The sequence below is a fragment of the Ictidomys tridecemlineatus genome, chromosome 7 (genome assembly GCF_052094955.1).
Source record: "Ictidomys tridecemlineatus isolate mIctTri1 chromosome 7, mIctTri1.hap1, whole genome shotgun sequence".
In the NCBI taxonomy this organism is placed as follows: domain Eukaryota; kingdom Metazoa; phylum Chordata; class Mammalia; order Rodentia; family Sciuridae; genus Ictidomys; species Ictidomys tridecemlineatus.
The window spans coordinates 59,102,914-59,121,924 of NC_135483.1; the positions used below are offsets into that span (position 1 = coordinate 59,102,914).

Sequence of the window (19,011 nt, forward strand, 5' to 3'; positions counted from 1 at the left end):
CTTCCTTCTAATGAAAGTTGGATGTGCTTTCTCAGGGTGACCGTCTGAACATTAGAAGACACAGTATTGTTGCATCTCTTGCATTCATGACCTAGAGTCCTGTGTCTGGATTATTCCACATGACTACTGTTGCAATAGTCATGGGAGAAATGACTGCCGTAGTGTGAGTGGCATTTTATAATCCGACAGGCACTAGTTCAGAATTTTATATGTACTGCCAAATTCAATCTCACAAATAAAACCAATTTATTCCCATTTTACAGGCAAGGGTCTTGAGGCCCAGAGGTTGAGTAACTTATCCTGACCACCATCACAAACAGCTAGTAAATGGCAAAGCAAGAATCCCAGTTTAGACTTGGTGACTGCAGAGCCTGTGCTGGGATCCAGAGAGTCTGAGTTCTGGGCGTTCTTCTGCCCTGTATGCAGAAGTTCTTTGCCCTTGAATTATGACCACAGGGTCTCCTTTAACTTCTGTGACATGTAGCAAAAGAGTGCCCCACTCACATGCCTTTTGTTGAGGCCAGCTTTAGACCTAGTTCACTGTGAGGATGAGCTGGCTATCCTTTTCATGAGCTCTGTGCACCAGACAGTTTCATTACTTGTCATCCTAAGACAATTCCTGATATAAGCAAGGAACCAAAGGTAGGGGCCACTGTGCCTTTATCTGGTGTGAGAATCCTGGTGAATCAAGTATCTGAAGCACTATGGATTGTTCTTGCAAAAAAGTCTATTTTTAATGATTTAAGTATATCAAACATGGGCCATCTATAAAACAAAGCAGGGAAGCAAGAGGCAGGCAATACCCCAGTCCTTGGATGATCTAGCACCTACCTGCATTTCCAGACACCTCATTTCTTCCATCTACTTCAAAACTGACTATATATTTCAACATGTAAATTTAATGGAAACAGACATAAATCTCCCTAGAGACTATATTTAGTGGCATTTCAGTATCCCTGTGTACTACTTTTGTCTAGAAAAATTTTGTAAACATTTTTATCTCATGACTGTTGTGTGTAATAGAGTGATCAGTCTGAAAAGAAAAAGTTCAGGAAGCAGTTAAATGAATGATAGTGTGGACAGGGATGATGCTGGTGATTTGTATATAGTATAATAATTTGAGTCTCTGAGTTCTAGAAACACAAGAAAAATATCTTGAGTCAATGGGATAATTACAGACCATTTGATAAAGGATGAAGGCAGAACAATTGTTTAGGCTTAGGTCTATAGACACTAAGCAGATTTCACTGTTATTTAATTTTTCTACATAATATTACTTTCCATTCAGTAGATATAACTTGTTTTTGATATACTGAAGACAGCCATGGGTATGCCAGCATGGCCACAAGTTCCTTTGCTCTCATGACTAACTTTAAGCAGACATTTGCAATTCTAATATCCACAAAATTTAGAAGCAGAGCTGGATTTCATTCCCAGGGTGGTGTTGGTTCTGTATTGAATTCTGTTTTGCTAAGAAACATAAAATGGGAGGTTTCCAAGGGAAGAATTTCTAGGGCTTAGGACCTGAAGTAAATTTGTAGTTTCCTCATTAAACAACAACAACAAAAAGATAAAACTTTTGATTGTATTTTCTCTTTTTGTGCCTCTTCACTATACTATTCAACTTTATCAGAGAACTAAATTTAATAACACATATGGATGAATTTTGCAAAATGTTATAATGTATGCCACTACTGAGTTTAAAAAATCATAGTATACTGATATTATGCTAATATTATCCACATCATCAAATTAAAAAGGGAGACTTTATAAGCAGCTATTCTAAGAATAAGCTGCTTTTTAATCAGATAGTCTGCACTAATGAACATGCTTAATACTATGGTCTGTAGATAGGTATGTAGGATTCGGATGTCCATCTTTTTCCCCAGGCAAAGAATATATTTTCTTAATTGACCAGAAACACTAGCAACCAACTAAAGGTTGAATTTTATCTGTTTACTTTGTTGAAATTTTTGAAAATACTCTTTATATATTGCTTTTCATGCATTTATTCTCCACCAAACTTTGGGTAAGTCCTCATACCAGGCATTGTCCTGGGTACCAAGGTTGTGGAGAGATGAATGTAAGGATAAGATAAAAATGAGGGTTCATAGTTTAAAAGTTAAAATAGTATTGAAATGCTATAGAGAGAAAATAAATCTAACCAAACAATGCATTCTACACAAAATAGAAATATAAAGTTCCCATTATGTTGTCAGAAAAGTAATAACCACTTTTGAATCCTGCAGTTATTTTTTTTAAATATTTTTTAAAGTTTTAATTTTTATTCTTTTTTAGATGTATTTAACAGGACAGTATATTTTGACATATGTTACATGGTATATAACTCATTTTAATTAGGATCCTGTTCTCATGGTTTTACACAATGTGGAGTTTCTCTGGTGGCTCATTTTTACTGAAGGTGAAAAGAAATAAAATAGTTCCAAACCCAAACAAAAGGAGGATACAGGGATAATCCTGTGCCCTCTTTAGACAAGAGCACAAATAGCTGTGGTACCCAGTGGCTGCTGAGCCCAGCTGGGAAAGATCAGGAGGCAGAGGTGCTGAATGGTGGCATGGGGGTGCAGTCTTGGTCAGAGGCCTCAGTGTGTTAATGTGGGTATCCTGTGGGACAGATCCCTTGCCCAAATATCATTAAGGTCTTTAGGTAGGATTTTGCATCAGTCCACTTCACTTTTATAACTATATATTTTAAAATATGGCATATTTAAATATTCAAATTAATATAACATTTATTCATGTTTATATTAATTCAAATTTATATATTGTTTATATTATAATTAAGATATATTATTTATATTATTAAATAAATTGACATGATACTATAGTTCTATGACATAGTATGTTTTAAATATATTATTATAGTACACGATGGTATAATATATATTAGGCTTAAGCCTCATCATCTTTTGAAGAATTTCATGATAAAAAAAAATAGTTTGGAAAAACCACAAATAGGTCACATATTAGGGAGAAAAGTAAAAGCCAGACATTTATGGTCCTTTGGTACTTGCTGAAATGTTTGGGTATTTCATGAAAGATGTTGAAATGGGAGTTAGTCAGACCCTGAAAATAGACCCCAGTGAAAGGAGTCCATTGAAGACATTCACAGAGGAGACCCAGGTCTGGAGTGGGTAATAAAACATGAAAACAAAGAATGGTGGTGAAGAGAAGGGACGCAGGAATTGCAGGTCCAAGTGGCAGAGTGCATGACCAGTTAGATGTGGGAAGAGAGAGAGGCCATGCATGAGACAGCCAGATTTTGGGTTTGGTAGGAGGCCCCTGATCTAAGGAAAGAATACAGTACATTTCCAGAGAAAATAAAATGAACTGGACTTGTCAATCATTGAGTTTCAGCTGCTTTATGGACATCCAAGGAAAAATGTCCCCTGCATAATTGATGTCCAGACCTACAGTCAAGATCTTTGATCTGAGAGAGGGAAGTGGGGTGGTGGGTGAAGCCATGACTGTGTTTGAGTGGCAATGTGGTCGGAATAGAGTGAGGAATAGAGGAGAGCAGATGCCCAGGAACTGACAGAGGTGATGGATAATCAGATTGGAGGAAGATGTCCAGAAAAGATCACGGACATCCTAGACACTCAGGAGGAGAAATGTCAAGATGAGAGTAAACAATGCCAAAAAGGGTCAAGTTCAGGAGAGAACAGAAAACGTATGGCGATAAGATTTACTAAAGTGAGGTGTAACTTTGAAGTGGAAGCAAAGCTCTAAATTCATTTTCAAAAGTGATACAGCAAAAAAATGTTTTCCTAGAGAAAGTCATTTCATAACTTCAGTCCTGGATTTCGTTATTACAAGATGATTAGTTATTTCAAGAAAAGTAAAATTAAGCCAAAGACATGGCGATTTTCATGCCTAAGTGTTGGTGTGAGAGTGTTTTCTTTTTCTTCTTTTATGCCAAAATAAGCCATCCAGCCATGACTAACTTATTAACTGTTCGATATTAGCTTTTGTCACATTTGACACATTTGAAAATTTTTGAAGGTATTAAAATAGGAAAATGAAATCTAACTGATATGAGAAGAATTCCAGTTGCTAGAAATCTGTGGCCAAGGTTATCTGTCTCCCTTCTGCTAGTTTCTCTCAGGTGAAATAATTAGGGTGTGATGGCTTGGCAGCTCAGCTACCATGCACAAAACCACAGGTGCTGGAACCAAAGTCCCCATCTCTACGTCAATGACTGGGTCTCTCCTGCAGCTCTGCTTTGCAAACTGTAAATTGATCATGAGAGAGCTCTGAAATGCAAAATATCAAAAAGCACTCCACATAGTGAGTCAAGTCTTATTTTGCCAAACTAAATGTCAGTTGAGGGGGAGGAGGGGAGGGATGGATGGATCATGGTGTAAAATGATTTGTAAAATGATTTTTTTTTAATTTTTACTGTAGATTCTGGTTAAAAGATGTTTGAGAAACACTGGTCTCCACCAGATCCCCTTCCTGTTTTAAAATTCTCTTTCCAGTTAACTGCCAGTTGCACATTCGATATAGTAAATGTTTCAAATGTTCTGTGGATCGGCAGGTATTAAAAACTGTTAAGGAATGACTGCTAATAACAAAAGAGAATAACATTAAAAGGTAAATAAGGCCGACATCTGTGTTGTATTTTACCACAGACTGAACAAGCCTTTAAAATTTATTACTATTCCAACCAGCAAGTCATTACTGTAATTTATGAAGAAAAGTTAAAGTAAGCTATATATTAACAAACAATAGAGTAATTCTTTTGATGGCCATATAAATAAGCAACCATATCAAGGAGAAATAATACTTTTTCAAAAGTAACAATCCTATGGCACATAAATTCCATAATTGGCAATTAAATAAATGTGGTGAGTCTCCACCCTTACCACATAAAAAGATTCATTGGCATGGTTATGAGACAAGTCAGTGTATTTTTATTGGCCTGAACTAGAGGGAGTATACACCTTTGTCAGGTGTTTTGTTTTAGAAACAGCTGTTTGAACTTCCTCTACTGGTTAATTCTGCTCCAGGGCACATTGGAACATTAGTTCTTTCCAAGCACACTCAGTGATAGCATCCTTGTGAATAAACAATTTCTTATAAAACCTATAATAAATGAGTTAGTTTTTCTTGTTAACTGATTTTCATTCTTCAACAACTTAGGAGGTTTCATAGATGTTAGGTGGTATTAAACAAGGACAATTTAAGAGACCTGAGGAGCATGAATCACCACAAAGGAAATTCGAGGGAATTGTTTTCATTTGTACCTCCCCTGGCCATTTTTTGGACACTTGATTTGTCTCTGCATCTTTATTTCCTCCCTGTCCTTTCATAATTCCTGGGGTGTTTGCTTTGCCTCTGTGCCAGTCTAACCTCTAGCTTTTGGCAATCTGTGTCCTCTGCCTCCTTACCACTGTCAATCAACTGCCAGAGAAAGTGCTCAGAAGAGGAATTGCAGCTAGGGATGCCATCCTACCACATTTTCACAAATGCTCTTTCCTTCCTCTGGAACTACTGGTAGACAGCTACACGGCAATGCTGTTAGGGGCTGTGTTAGGTGTAGGTAGTACTAACAGGGTTGGCGGTGCTTGTGAGGAATGGGTAGTGCTAACTGGGTGGGTGGTGCTAACAAGATAGGTGGTGCTGGCAGAGTTGTGGGTGGTGATGGGGTGTGGATGGTGCTAACAGGGTAGGTGGTACTAGCAGGGTATGGGCAGGATAAGTGGTGCTGGTGGGGTATGGTCAGGACTTGTGGTGTGTGGGGGGGTGCTAGAGGGTTGGGTGGATCTGGCAGAGTGTGGTGATGCTGGCTTTACCTTCCTGGTTGGAACAGAGTGGCCTGTGGTAGTTGCTAGGGAAGTAACTTCCATCCCTCCAATCCAGACTCCTGCTCTCTCCTGGTTAATCAGACATTTAAGTGTACCAAATTGAGAGATACAATTTTTAAATTTATTATTCTATGGTAGAGCAAAGTTAGTGCCTGGCCTCTCCATCTAGGATTCTTCTATCACTTCTTGCTGCCTCCCAAAGGGCAGGAGAAGATAGACATGATAGACTTTAGATATTTGGAGAGTAGAATGCATGTAAGACACACACACGTCTTGAGATTTGGGATGAAGATAGTGTGTTTGTAAGACAATACTGAATATGTAAAACTTATGTTGGACAGGATTGGATAATTAGGATCTTACTTTCCTGGAGTTTTATGTGCTCAACTCTAATATAATGCTCAAAGGTACAGAATACACTTCCTCTGGATGGGTAGTGTAACCTAGGCATAATTTCGCTAATTACAATTTCCCAAGTTAAATGATGATACAGATATATAATGTACTTACTCCAAATGTTTGTTTTGATAATAAAGTTGTATATCAGAAATGATTTTTTTGGAAAAATTTTAAATGCCATGCACATAAAAGTTGATATTATTTTTAGATTCCCAATAAAATCTTCACTTGTTTTATATCCCTTGTGTACTTTCTCTTTGGAATTTTTTTCTTCTTTACTTAGTCTGCAAGATTTCAGCTTATGAATCATGTTGCTTCCTGGGTTTGATACATTACAAATATAGTAACACCATAAAGAATAAAAATAGGGGCTGGGGTTGTGCCTCAGCAGTACAGCGCTTGCCTAGCATGTGTGAGGCACTGGGTTCGATCCTCAGCACCACATATAAATAAATAAATAAAATAAAGGTATTGTATCCAACTACAACTAAAAAGAATTTTAAAAAATACAAATAGCTGCATAGCCCTTGAGTTCATTTCAGTAGCAGGAGATATTAAGATATGTGTTTATGGGAAAGACTGACTAACTCACCAGTAGGATCTAAGGCTAGAAGTACTAGAAGCCACTGGACATTTCTGAATACTAGTGCTCCCCTCTCAGTGAATGGTACCAGCTGTTTGTTAAGATCAGTCTCCTGAGCTGGACATGATGCCAGATGATCAGCTTGACAACCTCTTCCTAACTAGAGTATACTTGAAGTTGACATGCAGTCCAAATAAATAGAGATGATAGAGAGTTATCATCTAGAGAAGTTATATTTATCACTTTTGTGAAATTAATCAGTGGTGTAATATAAAAAATGACTTCTTGATTCACCGAATTTCTTGCTCCTGAAACAGATACATAAAGCTGAATTTCCTCTGTATGTCTAAGTAACCCTAGATCTTATAATATTTTGATATTATAGGCAACAAGTTATTTCTTCATTATGCAAAGTAACAACAATGTTTGGGACACTTTGTATGCAGTAAGTCCCTGAAGTTTGTACACAGAGTCAATAATACACATTAAAAGCAGCTGGAGCCCAGGACTCCTTGTATGTCTCTTGCTTTCTACCTCTTCTGATAGATTTCCTTTTGACATGACACTGTATTTTATGTAACCTGAGGAGTGTATATGTTTTTGACCTTTACAATTCTTCTTTTAGGATCCACCCACTTCAGTTTCCCTGGGACTACGAATGGAGGAAATGATTTTCAACTTGGCAGACACACACCTGTTTTTCAATGACTTAGAAGTAAGTTCCAGTTGTTTTGCACATACTCTATGTTGCATGTCTGAAAATAGTTGGGCGATTTTGAAAGTAAGGATGGAATATTATATCTTAAAATAGTTGGAAAAATGAGAGGAATTTTTTACTATACAGCAATGTTTGGCCTTCATGGTGTTTCTGTTTTGCTTTATTTTGGCTGTTGTGATTCAAAGTTAGATCCCATACGACCCATGGGTAAGGATTAAAATTTGATATCAAGAATCCTAAATATTGCATTTTGTTGATTATCAGAAGCTTCATATTTCTCAATTCTATAATCAGTGTTGAGATGTATTTCCTTTAGAACTCAACAGAACTCATGATCCTTGCATATCTAGTCTGCGTCAGGATCTGACTGTATTATATCAGATGCTTTTCTGGCTAGTACAGTTGTCTGAAGAATATTTAAGTCAGGCCTCTGCTGTTTGGATTGCTAGGATTTCTTCTCTCTAACTGCTGATGGTTTTATTGGTCAATTGCAATTTTGGAGAAACTTTTGTAATGCTCCATGTGTTATGAGGACTGACAAACACAAGGATCTTGGTAAGCCACATTCTTAAGAATAAAGAATATTGTTTTTTCACATCTCCATTATGAGAAAACATGACTAGAACTACATTTCACTCCCTCCTTAATAGAGACAGTTGTTTATTTAAATCTTGCTGTTAAGCAAGCTGTGGTAGGGCTGCCAACAGGCATTAATCATCAAGTTGTTGTTTTGCTAGATTTTATAAATGTATGTTATTTCAGACAGGAGAAGAATCTGAAAGATTCAAATAGAACTTTAACTGATCAAAGTTAATTGGCAGCAATTGGCCTTTAAATATTTCCTGATGTTTCCCTTTTCAAAATCAAGCAAAATGCACCTTATTTAATAGATGATCCAAAATCTTTTGAAAAATGCCAGTGTGTGACAGAACTTAAATGCGGTTTGTTCAACATCTGTCCTGTATTTTGATTTCTTTTCATCTGCAATGAATCTGCTCACAGACGAATTGGCAACTTCCAGTGCAATAAAATTATTTAAATGTGCTTTACTTTTTTCCATTTCTAAGTGAAATATTGATTTTACACTTAGAAATAAAATGCAATTTTTTTTGCATTTAAAAGTGTCCACTTTTCTCCAGAAAATTACATATAAGACATTGCTATTTTTAAGGTAGAAATATCCTAAGTAAGTGACGAGTTCAGAATTGCCTTCATAAAAGCTTAATAATCATACTTCTTTTCAAAAGCTGTTTCTGATTTATGGTTGTATTTCACTTCATGAAAAAGCAGCACACAAAAAATCAGTATTTCACTAAATGTTAACATTTCGTCCCTAAGTTTCCATTTGTTACTAAAGATATAGAATAGGCTAATATTTTGCCCTGGGTACAACCCTGTTACTCTTATTGATGTTAATAGGTGTTAATAACACCCATCAAGAAGATATTAATAGTAATTTGCTCTTATTTTGAAACTTCACCTTCTTAAAAATGCCACAGCTTATCTATACAGTGCCAAAGCTGTGTGGTGAAAAAATGAGAAGCTAGTCAAAGTAATAACTTACTATAATATAGATCAAAAATCTTCTAAATGCAGTTTTGATTTAATTCAGATTTTTATTTGTTCAATGGGCATTATTCACACTGAAGTGTATGTTGAGACTAAAATTGTCCTTAAACAAATATATATGAAGTAGATGTTTAAAGTTCTAGTTTACAGATGTGGAAGTTTTTTTTTTTCCTGTAAACCCATATTAAGAAAAAGAAAAACTAGTGATCTCTGTATGAAGACTATTTATTATTAAAGGTAAAGTAGAAAGAGGAACAAAGATACATCAACCAAATACATAAAACAATAGTAGGAGAAAGTTTTTAAGCTTCCAGCCTTATAAAAGTTGATTTTAAGTTATTTTACATAGGAGTACTATGAAAGTATCAACAAAAGTATCAGTAAAAGATTCACATGGATTCTGTCTTTGGTCTAGATTTGCATTAAAGTTTAAAATAAAATTGTACTTAAATTAAACTTAAAAATTAGATTTCTTTTCAGTTTTTTATTTATATTTTTGTAGTTCAACAAACCTGGGACTGGTCATTGCAAATATAAGTTTCTTTCAAAATAAAAATGTAAAACTATTTCTGGCAAAAATAAGTTTATTGGCATAATGTTCTTAAGAAAACCAGAAATGTCTCATCAGGCAGAAATGATGGGGTAATGCCTGCTTTCACACACCCATCAGCAGTGTGTGGTGGCAGGGGACATGAATATTTTAATATATTTAAATTGCATATATTTGGTTTTATAAGGTCTATGGCACAAGAATTTGAAGGCGTTTAACAATTTCATGGTTAGCTTCGAGTATGATTTCTGAACTCTGATTGTTGACATTTGGCCTTTTTTTCTTCTAAATTCTTAGCTTTTTGCCAGCTACCCCTCTGTGTAACTTGGTTCACTCTTGCTTAATATGATTCTCAATAATGAAATACATTATGTGAGGACTCCCAGTAATATTTGTTGTGTTATCAAAGTGTGTATTTAAAATGGTTATTGGGATATGATTTAGAAAATTGAGGTTATAATTTTTAAAGAAATTTGGAAGCCAGCTATCATTCTGTGTGCCTGTAATCTCAGCAGTTCAGGAGGCAAAGGCAGGCGGATTGCAAGTTCAAAGCCAGCATTAGCAATTTATCAAGGCCCTAAGCAACTTAGTGAGACCCTGTCTCAAATTTAAAAATTTTAAATATGGGCTGGGGATGTGGCTCAGTGCTTAAGTGCCCCAGGGTTCAATCCCTGATACTAAGGGGGAGGCGGGGGCAGGGGGAGAGAGAGAAAGAAAGAGAGAGAGAGAGAGAGAGAGATTTAGAAATATCTTAACACAAAAGTTAGCTCATTTTAGTTTTAAAAATCCTGCTTCACATCTCACTGACTTTTTAAATTAAAAAAAAATTATAATCTGCATTAATTTTGTTGATATTTCAGGAAAAGAAAGAAAAAGGAGAAAGTTTATTTTTCTATATAATTAAAAATCTTTGACATGCCAAAGAACATGAGTGACAGGGAGACATAATGATTGTAGGATAAAATAAAATATTTTCTTTCACCATAGATGGGTTTAGACATTATTTCCATAGTGTGCTTCAGGCTTTCCTATTTCTAAGTCTGACTAGCATCCTACATGCCGTTTTGCAAAAAAGTTCTCAATGATGCTTATATGGAAGTCATTTTTTATGATTTTGTCAGTATGGAATTGGAGATTTTTGTTTTTTGTTTTGTTTATGGGGTTTGGGGGTTTTTTGTTTGTTTTCTTTTTATTAGTGTCTTTAGTTAATGTTGACTCTTTCTGACTAGAGAAAGAGAGCTCTTTCTGTTGGATTTTTATTGAAAAGCATCTGCAAACAGTGAAGAAAGTCTTTCAGCCACAATAATGTCTCAGTTTACCGGGCTGCTCATCCTCCAGCTGGACTTTTCCAGAGTTAAGAGATGGCTGTAAATCTGAATAGACTAAGCTCATCTTGATTTTTCTTGCAGTCTAGCGTTATGGTTGCCGTGCTAACTGGTGTAGTTGAGGTGGTGAACTTAAAGAGTGGGTAGGAACCAGACCTCTAGTCCCAGGTCACACATTACTCCTGAGGGATCAGTGTTGGGAAGTAGTCCGAACCCTGGGAACACACGCGTGTGAAGCTGTCCCATACACGACACCCAGTTAAGAGTGAGGTTATGTTGGAACTCCTCTCTCTACTCTCCTGGTGCATTGTTTAGTTGGGACAAACCAGAGAATTCTTTGGTGTCAGGATTCACAACAAGAATATTCCCACCCTTTCTGGGACCTTCCCTCTGTAGACTCCTTGCCCCAGCTCTGATTTTTAAGCTTTTGTACTTGGAGCCTCTTGTTTTCACCTTTTCCATTAAAAAAAAAAAAATGGCATGGGGCAGAAGGTTCTGGTCTCAGTTGGATGAATCAAGACCAAGGAGAGGAGATTGTGGATAGTGTATAGGTAAAACCATCATTTCCAAACAGTAAGGTCCAATGATCTTCCTTGTAAAGCAAAGAAGTGCACCTTAATCTTTAAAATCGCAATACTTTATTACTCTAAAACTGAGATTATTATTGATTAATTTTTTAAATATGTCTTACTTAGAGATTTATATTTAGCTAGGAAAAATATCTTCAAAAATATCAGTTATGCCAATATTAAGTGATTTCAAGTATAGCACACTGTACTGCCTAATAAGTCTTGTGCTCCCCAAAGCATAAAATATTTAAACTAATTCAGAAGTTGATTTTTTAATTGAATAAATATAATTCACCTAGAAAATGCTTTATCTCCTATAAACAAAGAGGAAACTCTTTTGTTTTATGGGTGCTGGTAAGGAAGATGCTATAGGAAAGGCTCAACCTGACCTTAGCTTTCAGACCTTTCTGTGAGCCAAAGATAACTCTATGAAAGTGTGTGGGCATATCAATAATTACAGCCTAAACATAAATGTTCCTCTACACACACAACCGTGCACATACACCCCCCAACCCACTTCTCATTTTCAGCTCTGTTACATAAGCTGTAGCATATTTGTTTATTTTCTCCTATGAATTCAGCAACTAGAAGGGATTACATTTTTTAAATCCTGGCAACATACTTTTTAATATTCTTATACATGTTGACTATTAAAGAAGTTTTTTTTTTAATTGAACTCTTATATTGTCTTAGAATAGAATACCAATTTGTGTTTCCTTCCACATAGAAGACATAGAGTTGAATTTGTCTTCCTGTGTCTCCAGCTATTGTATGCTCAGCCTAGGGAGAAAAAGAAGCTTTTCAAGCAACAAATGATTCGTAGACATAATAAATTGTATTGAATTTAACTGCATTGCAATTGATGGCCAAGAAAGAAGCATAGCCTGTATTTTATTTATTATCATTACTAATAGATAAGTTTAATTTTCTCCCTATTTCTTCATCATTTCTCATAAGATCGTTTACCTTTATCTGAAGTTAAAAATATGAATATGAAAATATTATATGATTCCATAATTTGATATCAGAAAATTAGGAGTCAAAATCTAGTGTAGTTTAATACAAGACATTTACCTTATGTCAATAGCCAGCATTGTACTTAGCAGTAAGATAATATGGACAAATTACCACTAAAATGGAAACAAAATAAGAATATTTTCTGTCAGTGCTGCTATTCAGCACTGTTCTGAAAAGTTTAAGCAGTATAGTAGGACATGAACTATAATTAATGAAATGAAAGAGATTGACATTTTTGGTTTCGAAAAGCAATTTAAGTACATAGAAAACTGAGAAGAATCAGCTAGAATAGTCTTAGAATTATAGAATAATTTATTAAAATAGGCTTCACAAATATTAAACAATACAAAAATACATCTACAACTGATGTATTATATTAGAATTCTAACATCTCAAAAAATTAAGCTGTAAAATAGCAGTATCTACAACACAAATTCAAACAAAAATAAGGAGTAAACTATATGAAAGGTATTTGTAAGAAATAAGTAGATAAAACTAGAACATCTTACTACAGATACAGGAGAAGTTTGACTAAATGCACCTTCTTTCCTATTCTTTTTGACAAAAGGACAATATTGTTCTAAGTTCTGTTTGTAAGGGTAGGCAGAAGTACTTAGAAATTTTTGACAAAATGTGATAGGTGCGCATCTGTCTCAACCAATTATTAAAATGTTTTATATTCTACAATGAAACATAGATTTATGGCCCAACATTGACAATGGACTGGCTGTCAGGGCATAGACCCAACCTATGGAAAAATTTTGTATATGTTCAGTTAAATCTAACAAAAGTAAAGGAATGGATTATTCAATGTTTAAAGTAAAATAGGTTAATTAAAGAGTTAAAATATAAAATGATAAAACACAAGGATAAAATATAAGTAAATCAGAATTTTTGGAGGGTCATTGGATGATAAGCTTTGAAAGCCTAAAAATGGTTGATACACATGTAGGAATTTGTATTAATGAGAAATAAAGGCAAGTATTTATAAAAAGAAACAGCTCTAATTATGGAATTCTGATTATAGGTTTGTTTCCTGATGTGGGTATTGGTTGAACCAATGTATTTAGTTTGTAAAAATTCCTTATTTTTTTTTTAGTAAAAAGTTACTTTTAAAAGGTACTATTTTGAAGAATAAGAGTGTGAGTGGAGAAGAGGACCATATAAATATTGTTTGCTCTCAGTTCTGTCAAAAATTATATGTGCTATAGAGTATATTCACTACTTTCACTCTATCATGGTATCTGGCCTATAGAAGGCACTCATTAAATATATATTGGATAAATAAATGGCTGCACATGGAAAGATAACCCCCCAGAATGTTAACATTGATGATGTCTGGAATTTGGGGTTTTATCATTTTAATGTTTGTTCTTTTGCATATATTTCAAATTCTCTATAACATTCCCTTACTCCTTCTATAATCAGGAAAGAAAACAAATGCTATTTTAATAGCCACAGGTAATATTAAGAGACAAAACTGAGCAAAATATTTGTAGGTAATAAAACAAAAACTATGATTATAGCAATTCATTAAGAAAAATAGATGAGAGACCCTGAGTTCTATCCCTGGTATCCCTAAAAAAATAAAATAAAAATAAATAGCTTAGAAAAAGAAATGAGCAGAATCCATAAACAGACACTTTTCAAGAGAAAATCGTTCTCATTATCTACTACAGGAAGACAGGAAACCTGTTGGGCTTCACATACAGTCATCAGAATTGTCAAGTTGGAGTCAGTGTTCAGCCCCTTGCCCATCAAATTGGCAAAAATTTAAAATCACACTGTGTGCATTGCTAATACATATTGATAACAAAGTTTCAGAAAAGCAGTTTAATGACATGTATTGGCAACCTTAATATGCTTATCCTTTTGCTCAGGAATTTTACTTGTTGTATCTGTTCTAAGGTCATAGAGGGCTGGGGGCATAGCTCAGTGGTGGAGCATGTACTCTGCATACACATGACTCTGATTTCAACCCCCAGCACCACCATCAAACACACACACACACACACACACACACACACACACACATATATATATATTTGTAGGCAATAAATAAATATTATATATATACATATATATGTATATATAAAATGAAGAGACAGACTTGCAGAAAGATAACAATCAATGCTGAGAGTTTTGCATACATTATTCCATTTGGGATCCTGATGTCTCTATGATAATCACACTCTTTATTAGCTGTTTTATGGAGGAGTTGTGAAGCTTGGGTAGTTAAAACAAAACCTAAGCCCACATAGCTACAAAGTGGCAGATTCTGACTCTAGTCCGATGCTCTCCAGAAATCCAGTCAATCCTTCCCTATATCTCCTTACTGTGTTTGTACCACTTACATGTGGAGAGATTTTAAATATCCAGTAATAGATTAATAGTGAAATAAATTATAGTAAACCTTCATTGAAAATTGTTTTAGAACTTTACTCTTTATAGGGAAAATACTCATGATAAATTTCAAGTTTTAAAAATTAGCTATAAAATACAGGTTAACCAGCTTTAATGTTAAAATTTGTGACATCAAAAAAAAACTAGAGGGAAATATATTTTTAAAAACTACTATGATCTGACTTCAAGTTTAACAATAAGCAGTCTATAAAACACAGTGTACGATCCTGAGCTCGGTGTCTATGGATATATGAAAGGCAACTATACTCAAAAGTTACCAGTGGTTATTTCTGAATGATGAAATAGTAAATGCTATTTCCCTGTGATGTTTTAAAACTCAGGTAGACACGGCATCTTGCAGTTTCTTTATAATTTTGTAGTTCCTCTTTTTTCTTTCAATCGCCAATACCTATTTATCACATAGCTGGGAGACTGATGGCACCCCACAGGGGAAAGAGTGTGAGTGGAGAAGAGGACCTAAAATTGAATTGTTGGCATTCTAACAATTAGCAATAGGACCAAGAAGAGCTTTCAAGAAAAAAAAAATACATTGTAGAGACTAGTAGTGAGGTAGGCAGAAAAATATGTGGTATCACTAAAACCTCATGAGTAGGGTTTCAAGAATGAGGGAATGGAGTGTTACTGTGTCACATGCAGCCAGAGTTGCATAAGAGGAGGACAGAGAAGGGACTGTTGGGCTGGCTAGGTGTCCGTGACTCTCATAAGCAGCACTGCTGTGAAGCAGAAAGACACTGAGAATGGAGTGGACTGGGGAGAGGAGGAGGGGTGGCCAAGAGACAGGAAGTGGGAGAGTTTCTGCAGTGAGGCACAGGGATGGGGTGGTGCACCCAGGGGATCCAAGATCAAGTGTTGGGGGGTAGTTTTTAAATAGAAGATCTTTAATTTGGAATTCAGTGGGAATGATTCAGTAGAAAGGAAAAGAGGATGTGGCAAAGTTGGAGTAGCCACAGGAGTGAAGTACTGGGGTGGAAAGGGACAGGGGAACCAGAGCACAGGTCCTTGTGTTGTCTCCTATAAGAAGCAGGGCAGGATCTTCAGGTGCAGTTGGAAGCAGGGAGGACAAGGCCACTCTGGCTACAGAAACCCTTGCCATGCTACATTGTGATTTTGTGTCTGCCTCTCTCTGTCCTCCACTAGCAAATCTCATGAGACCAGGGGCCATGACTTGTCCACTTGAATCCTGAGCTCCTAAAAGAGGGGTTTGCATGTCGGAAGCACACATATGAGTACTTTATTTTCTTTCCACATTTTTCAAGTTAATAGTCTATAGTGAGCAATACTACTACTACAATTTGCAAAAGTTATTTTTTTTAGAGAGAGAAGAGAGAGAATTTTTTAATATTTTTTAGTTGTCGGTGGACACAGCATCATTATTTTTTAATTTTTTTGTGGTGCTGGGAATCGAACCCAGCACCCTGAGCATGCCAGGCAAGCACGCTATGGTTTAAGCCACATCTTCAGCCCCAAAAGTTATTTTTTTAAAGAGAATGAAGATTAATCACAATCTTAAAACCCATGACCTTGTCTAACAAGATACACTTTGATATCATCCTTTTAAAAGTCATATTTTCAAAATTCTTAATGTCAAATCACAATCCATGTGAAAGAGGTGTGATGTAAAGTGATACACAGGGTAGTTCTAGTTTGGAGTAAAAAAAAAAGAAAGAAAGAAAGTATATACATCAAAACAAAGGCAAGATGTTTTTCTGCATTAAAAAATATTTTTTTTAAATTCTATAATAAAAACTAATTTATTTCAATAGTGGGATGAAAGTTTTCTTTCTACTTTTTATTTTATATAGTTAATATTTCTTTTATTATTACTAACGCATGTTAAATGTACAAAGTCCTGGGCTTCACGGTGATGTTTTCAGACATGAACACAGCACACGTTGATTATAAGTATCCACTCTTCTTTTACCCTGGTCCCCACATCAACCCTGGAACCTCAGTATTTCTAAAATTTATGAGAACATTGGATATAATCCTGACTCTCTTCCAGCTTGACTCAAAGACCTATATTTATGTAGGTGCTTATCTTTCCATCCTCGAGGTGCCAGGGGTTGGAACTCATGAATTCATTCACTTGTGAGGGCTCCCTGTACCTCACCTTCAGGTCTGTGACACTGGGTGATGACACACACCTCATGGGTCTGTGTGAGGGTTTCTGAGTTAATGTCTGAGATGCACAGAGGTAGCCTGACACCTGGGAAACGGTAAGGATGCCTCTACTGTTACAGGTTATGAGTATTTCTTGCATCAAAAGCCTTGGGCATAGAACTATATGGCTGAGGAGGGAGAAATGGGAGTGATTTAAGGAGGGCAAGGGAATGAGACAATAAGTGGTTTTCTGCCAAAATTTCCATGTAGAATTCCAACAGAAGAAGAAGAAATTGCTGGTGGTTAGTTTGCTGATGCCACTGGGAAATTTTCCTTTACTTGTTGTTTTCCCACCTCTTGTTTTGAAGGATGGCTCAAGGAATTTGCTGGGGGGTGTGCAGCATGGAGCAGAGCCTTGTAGTGTGTGAAGTCACTCAGCCAAATAGAGCATCCTTCCCCAATAGATGCAACCCCAAGGTAGCAGGGCCCAGGGAACCAACCGGCTCAGGCTTCTGGCCCCTCTGCCTTTGGGAATAGGCAGGAGGGCCACAGATCTTAGGAACAGTCTTCTCATGTCAGCAAAAAAACATCAACTTTGACTCTCCATCAACACTGTGAATTCAATCTTATCATTATCTCCAGTTTACACATGTGGGAAATTGAAGCAGAGTGACTTTTACCCAAAGCCACCATTAGGTAATGCTAAAGCTGAGGTTGAAACTTGGGTTACTTTTTGCAAATATCTTTGCATGAAACCTTTCCAGTTGTGAGTTCCAGAATCTGGCAATTCCTACTGAGCAGCAGGAAGTAAGTGAATAGCGTGTGAGTATTGTCGCACAATGATGCGGTAGAACGCAGCCCCCCAAAATGGACAATGCTTCTTTGAAAGCTTTGTTTCCTGCTGTGCTCTGCAAACCTAAAAATCACAGTTGTTCAAGCAACCTCAGATCTGTTTTGGATTTGTTGACAGGTCAGTAAACAGGCAGACACAAATTCCAGTTGTTGAATAGGCAGAAACACTATTTTAGCAGCTTCTGCATTGCAGATAAAGAGCTCCTTTGCTGTAAATCAACCCACGCTTACTGCATTCTGCACACTTGCTGGGCATGGAAGAGAAGCCATGAAATATATATTCTCTGCCCTTAAGAAGCCCAAATTCTGGGTGGAAACAGAAAAGTATAAGACAACCATCTCACTATGTGATATCTACAATGGTAGGTGGAGATACATATGGAAGTCAGCAGAGTCCAAATGCAGATTGGCTGGCTCAGCCTGGGAGAAAGGTGGCAAGGCTGAAAGAAGAAATCACCATGCTCCCAGGGAGTAACACTGAGCACTAGAGAGCATGGTGTTTGGGGGCAGAATTTGAGTAGGTATAAAGCAGAGCACACACAGCACCTGGGAGACAGAGCCTCACAAGGTGACAGGAGCTGGATCATGAAAGGTTTTGCACATTCCGCTACGGAAGTTGGACTTTACATTGAGCCAAGAGTAATCATTAAAGAATTTTTAGCACCAACATGGAACTGAATTCTATTGTGAAGTCAGATGTTGATAATCTAGGTGAGAAATCACGAAGCTTCTTTGGAGGAACAGAGACCAGAGGCAGTTGGGAGAGCTGTTAAAATGATCTGACTGGGATCTGAAGATATAGTCATTATAACGGGCAGGGCAACGTGAATCTTAGTTCCTAGCCTGAGAAATAAGGCAGAGACAGAAAATCCAGGAGAATGGGCTGGCCTCGGAAGGAAGATGTGTATTTGGGTTTGTGATACTGAATTTGTGGTGTGTTTGGGGGGACATATAAGTGGAGTCCAGCAAGCAGTTGGATATGTAGATCTAAAGCTCAGGAGAGAGAACTGAGCAGGAAACTCTATTTTATCACCCATGAAATCAGTTATGATTTCCCAGGAAGAATGTATTGCACAA

The 19,011-nt window shown here is 36.4% G+C and overlaps 1 protein-coding gene across 11 annotated transcripts in view; it reads left to right on the forward strand.

The window, feature by feature from the left end:
* Eya1 (EYA transcriptional coactivator and phosphatase 1) overlaps positions 1–19,011 on the forward strand; it is a 312,871-nt gene that overhangs the window by 263,039 nt on the left and 30,821 nt on the right. For all 11 annotated transcript variants that reach the window (XM_078017035.1, XM_040293957.2, XM_005335818.5 and 8 more), the window contains one exon: positions 7,436–7,525. In XM_078017035.1, the coding sequence (XP_077873161.1) occupies positions 7,436–7,525 (90 nt within the window). The remainder of the gene's footprint in view (positions 1–7,435; positions 7,526–19,011) is intronic.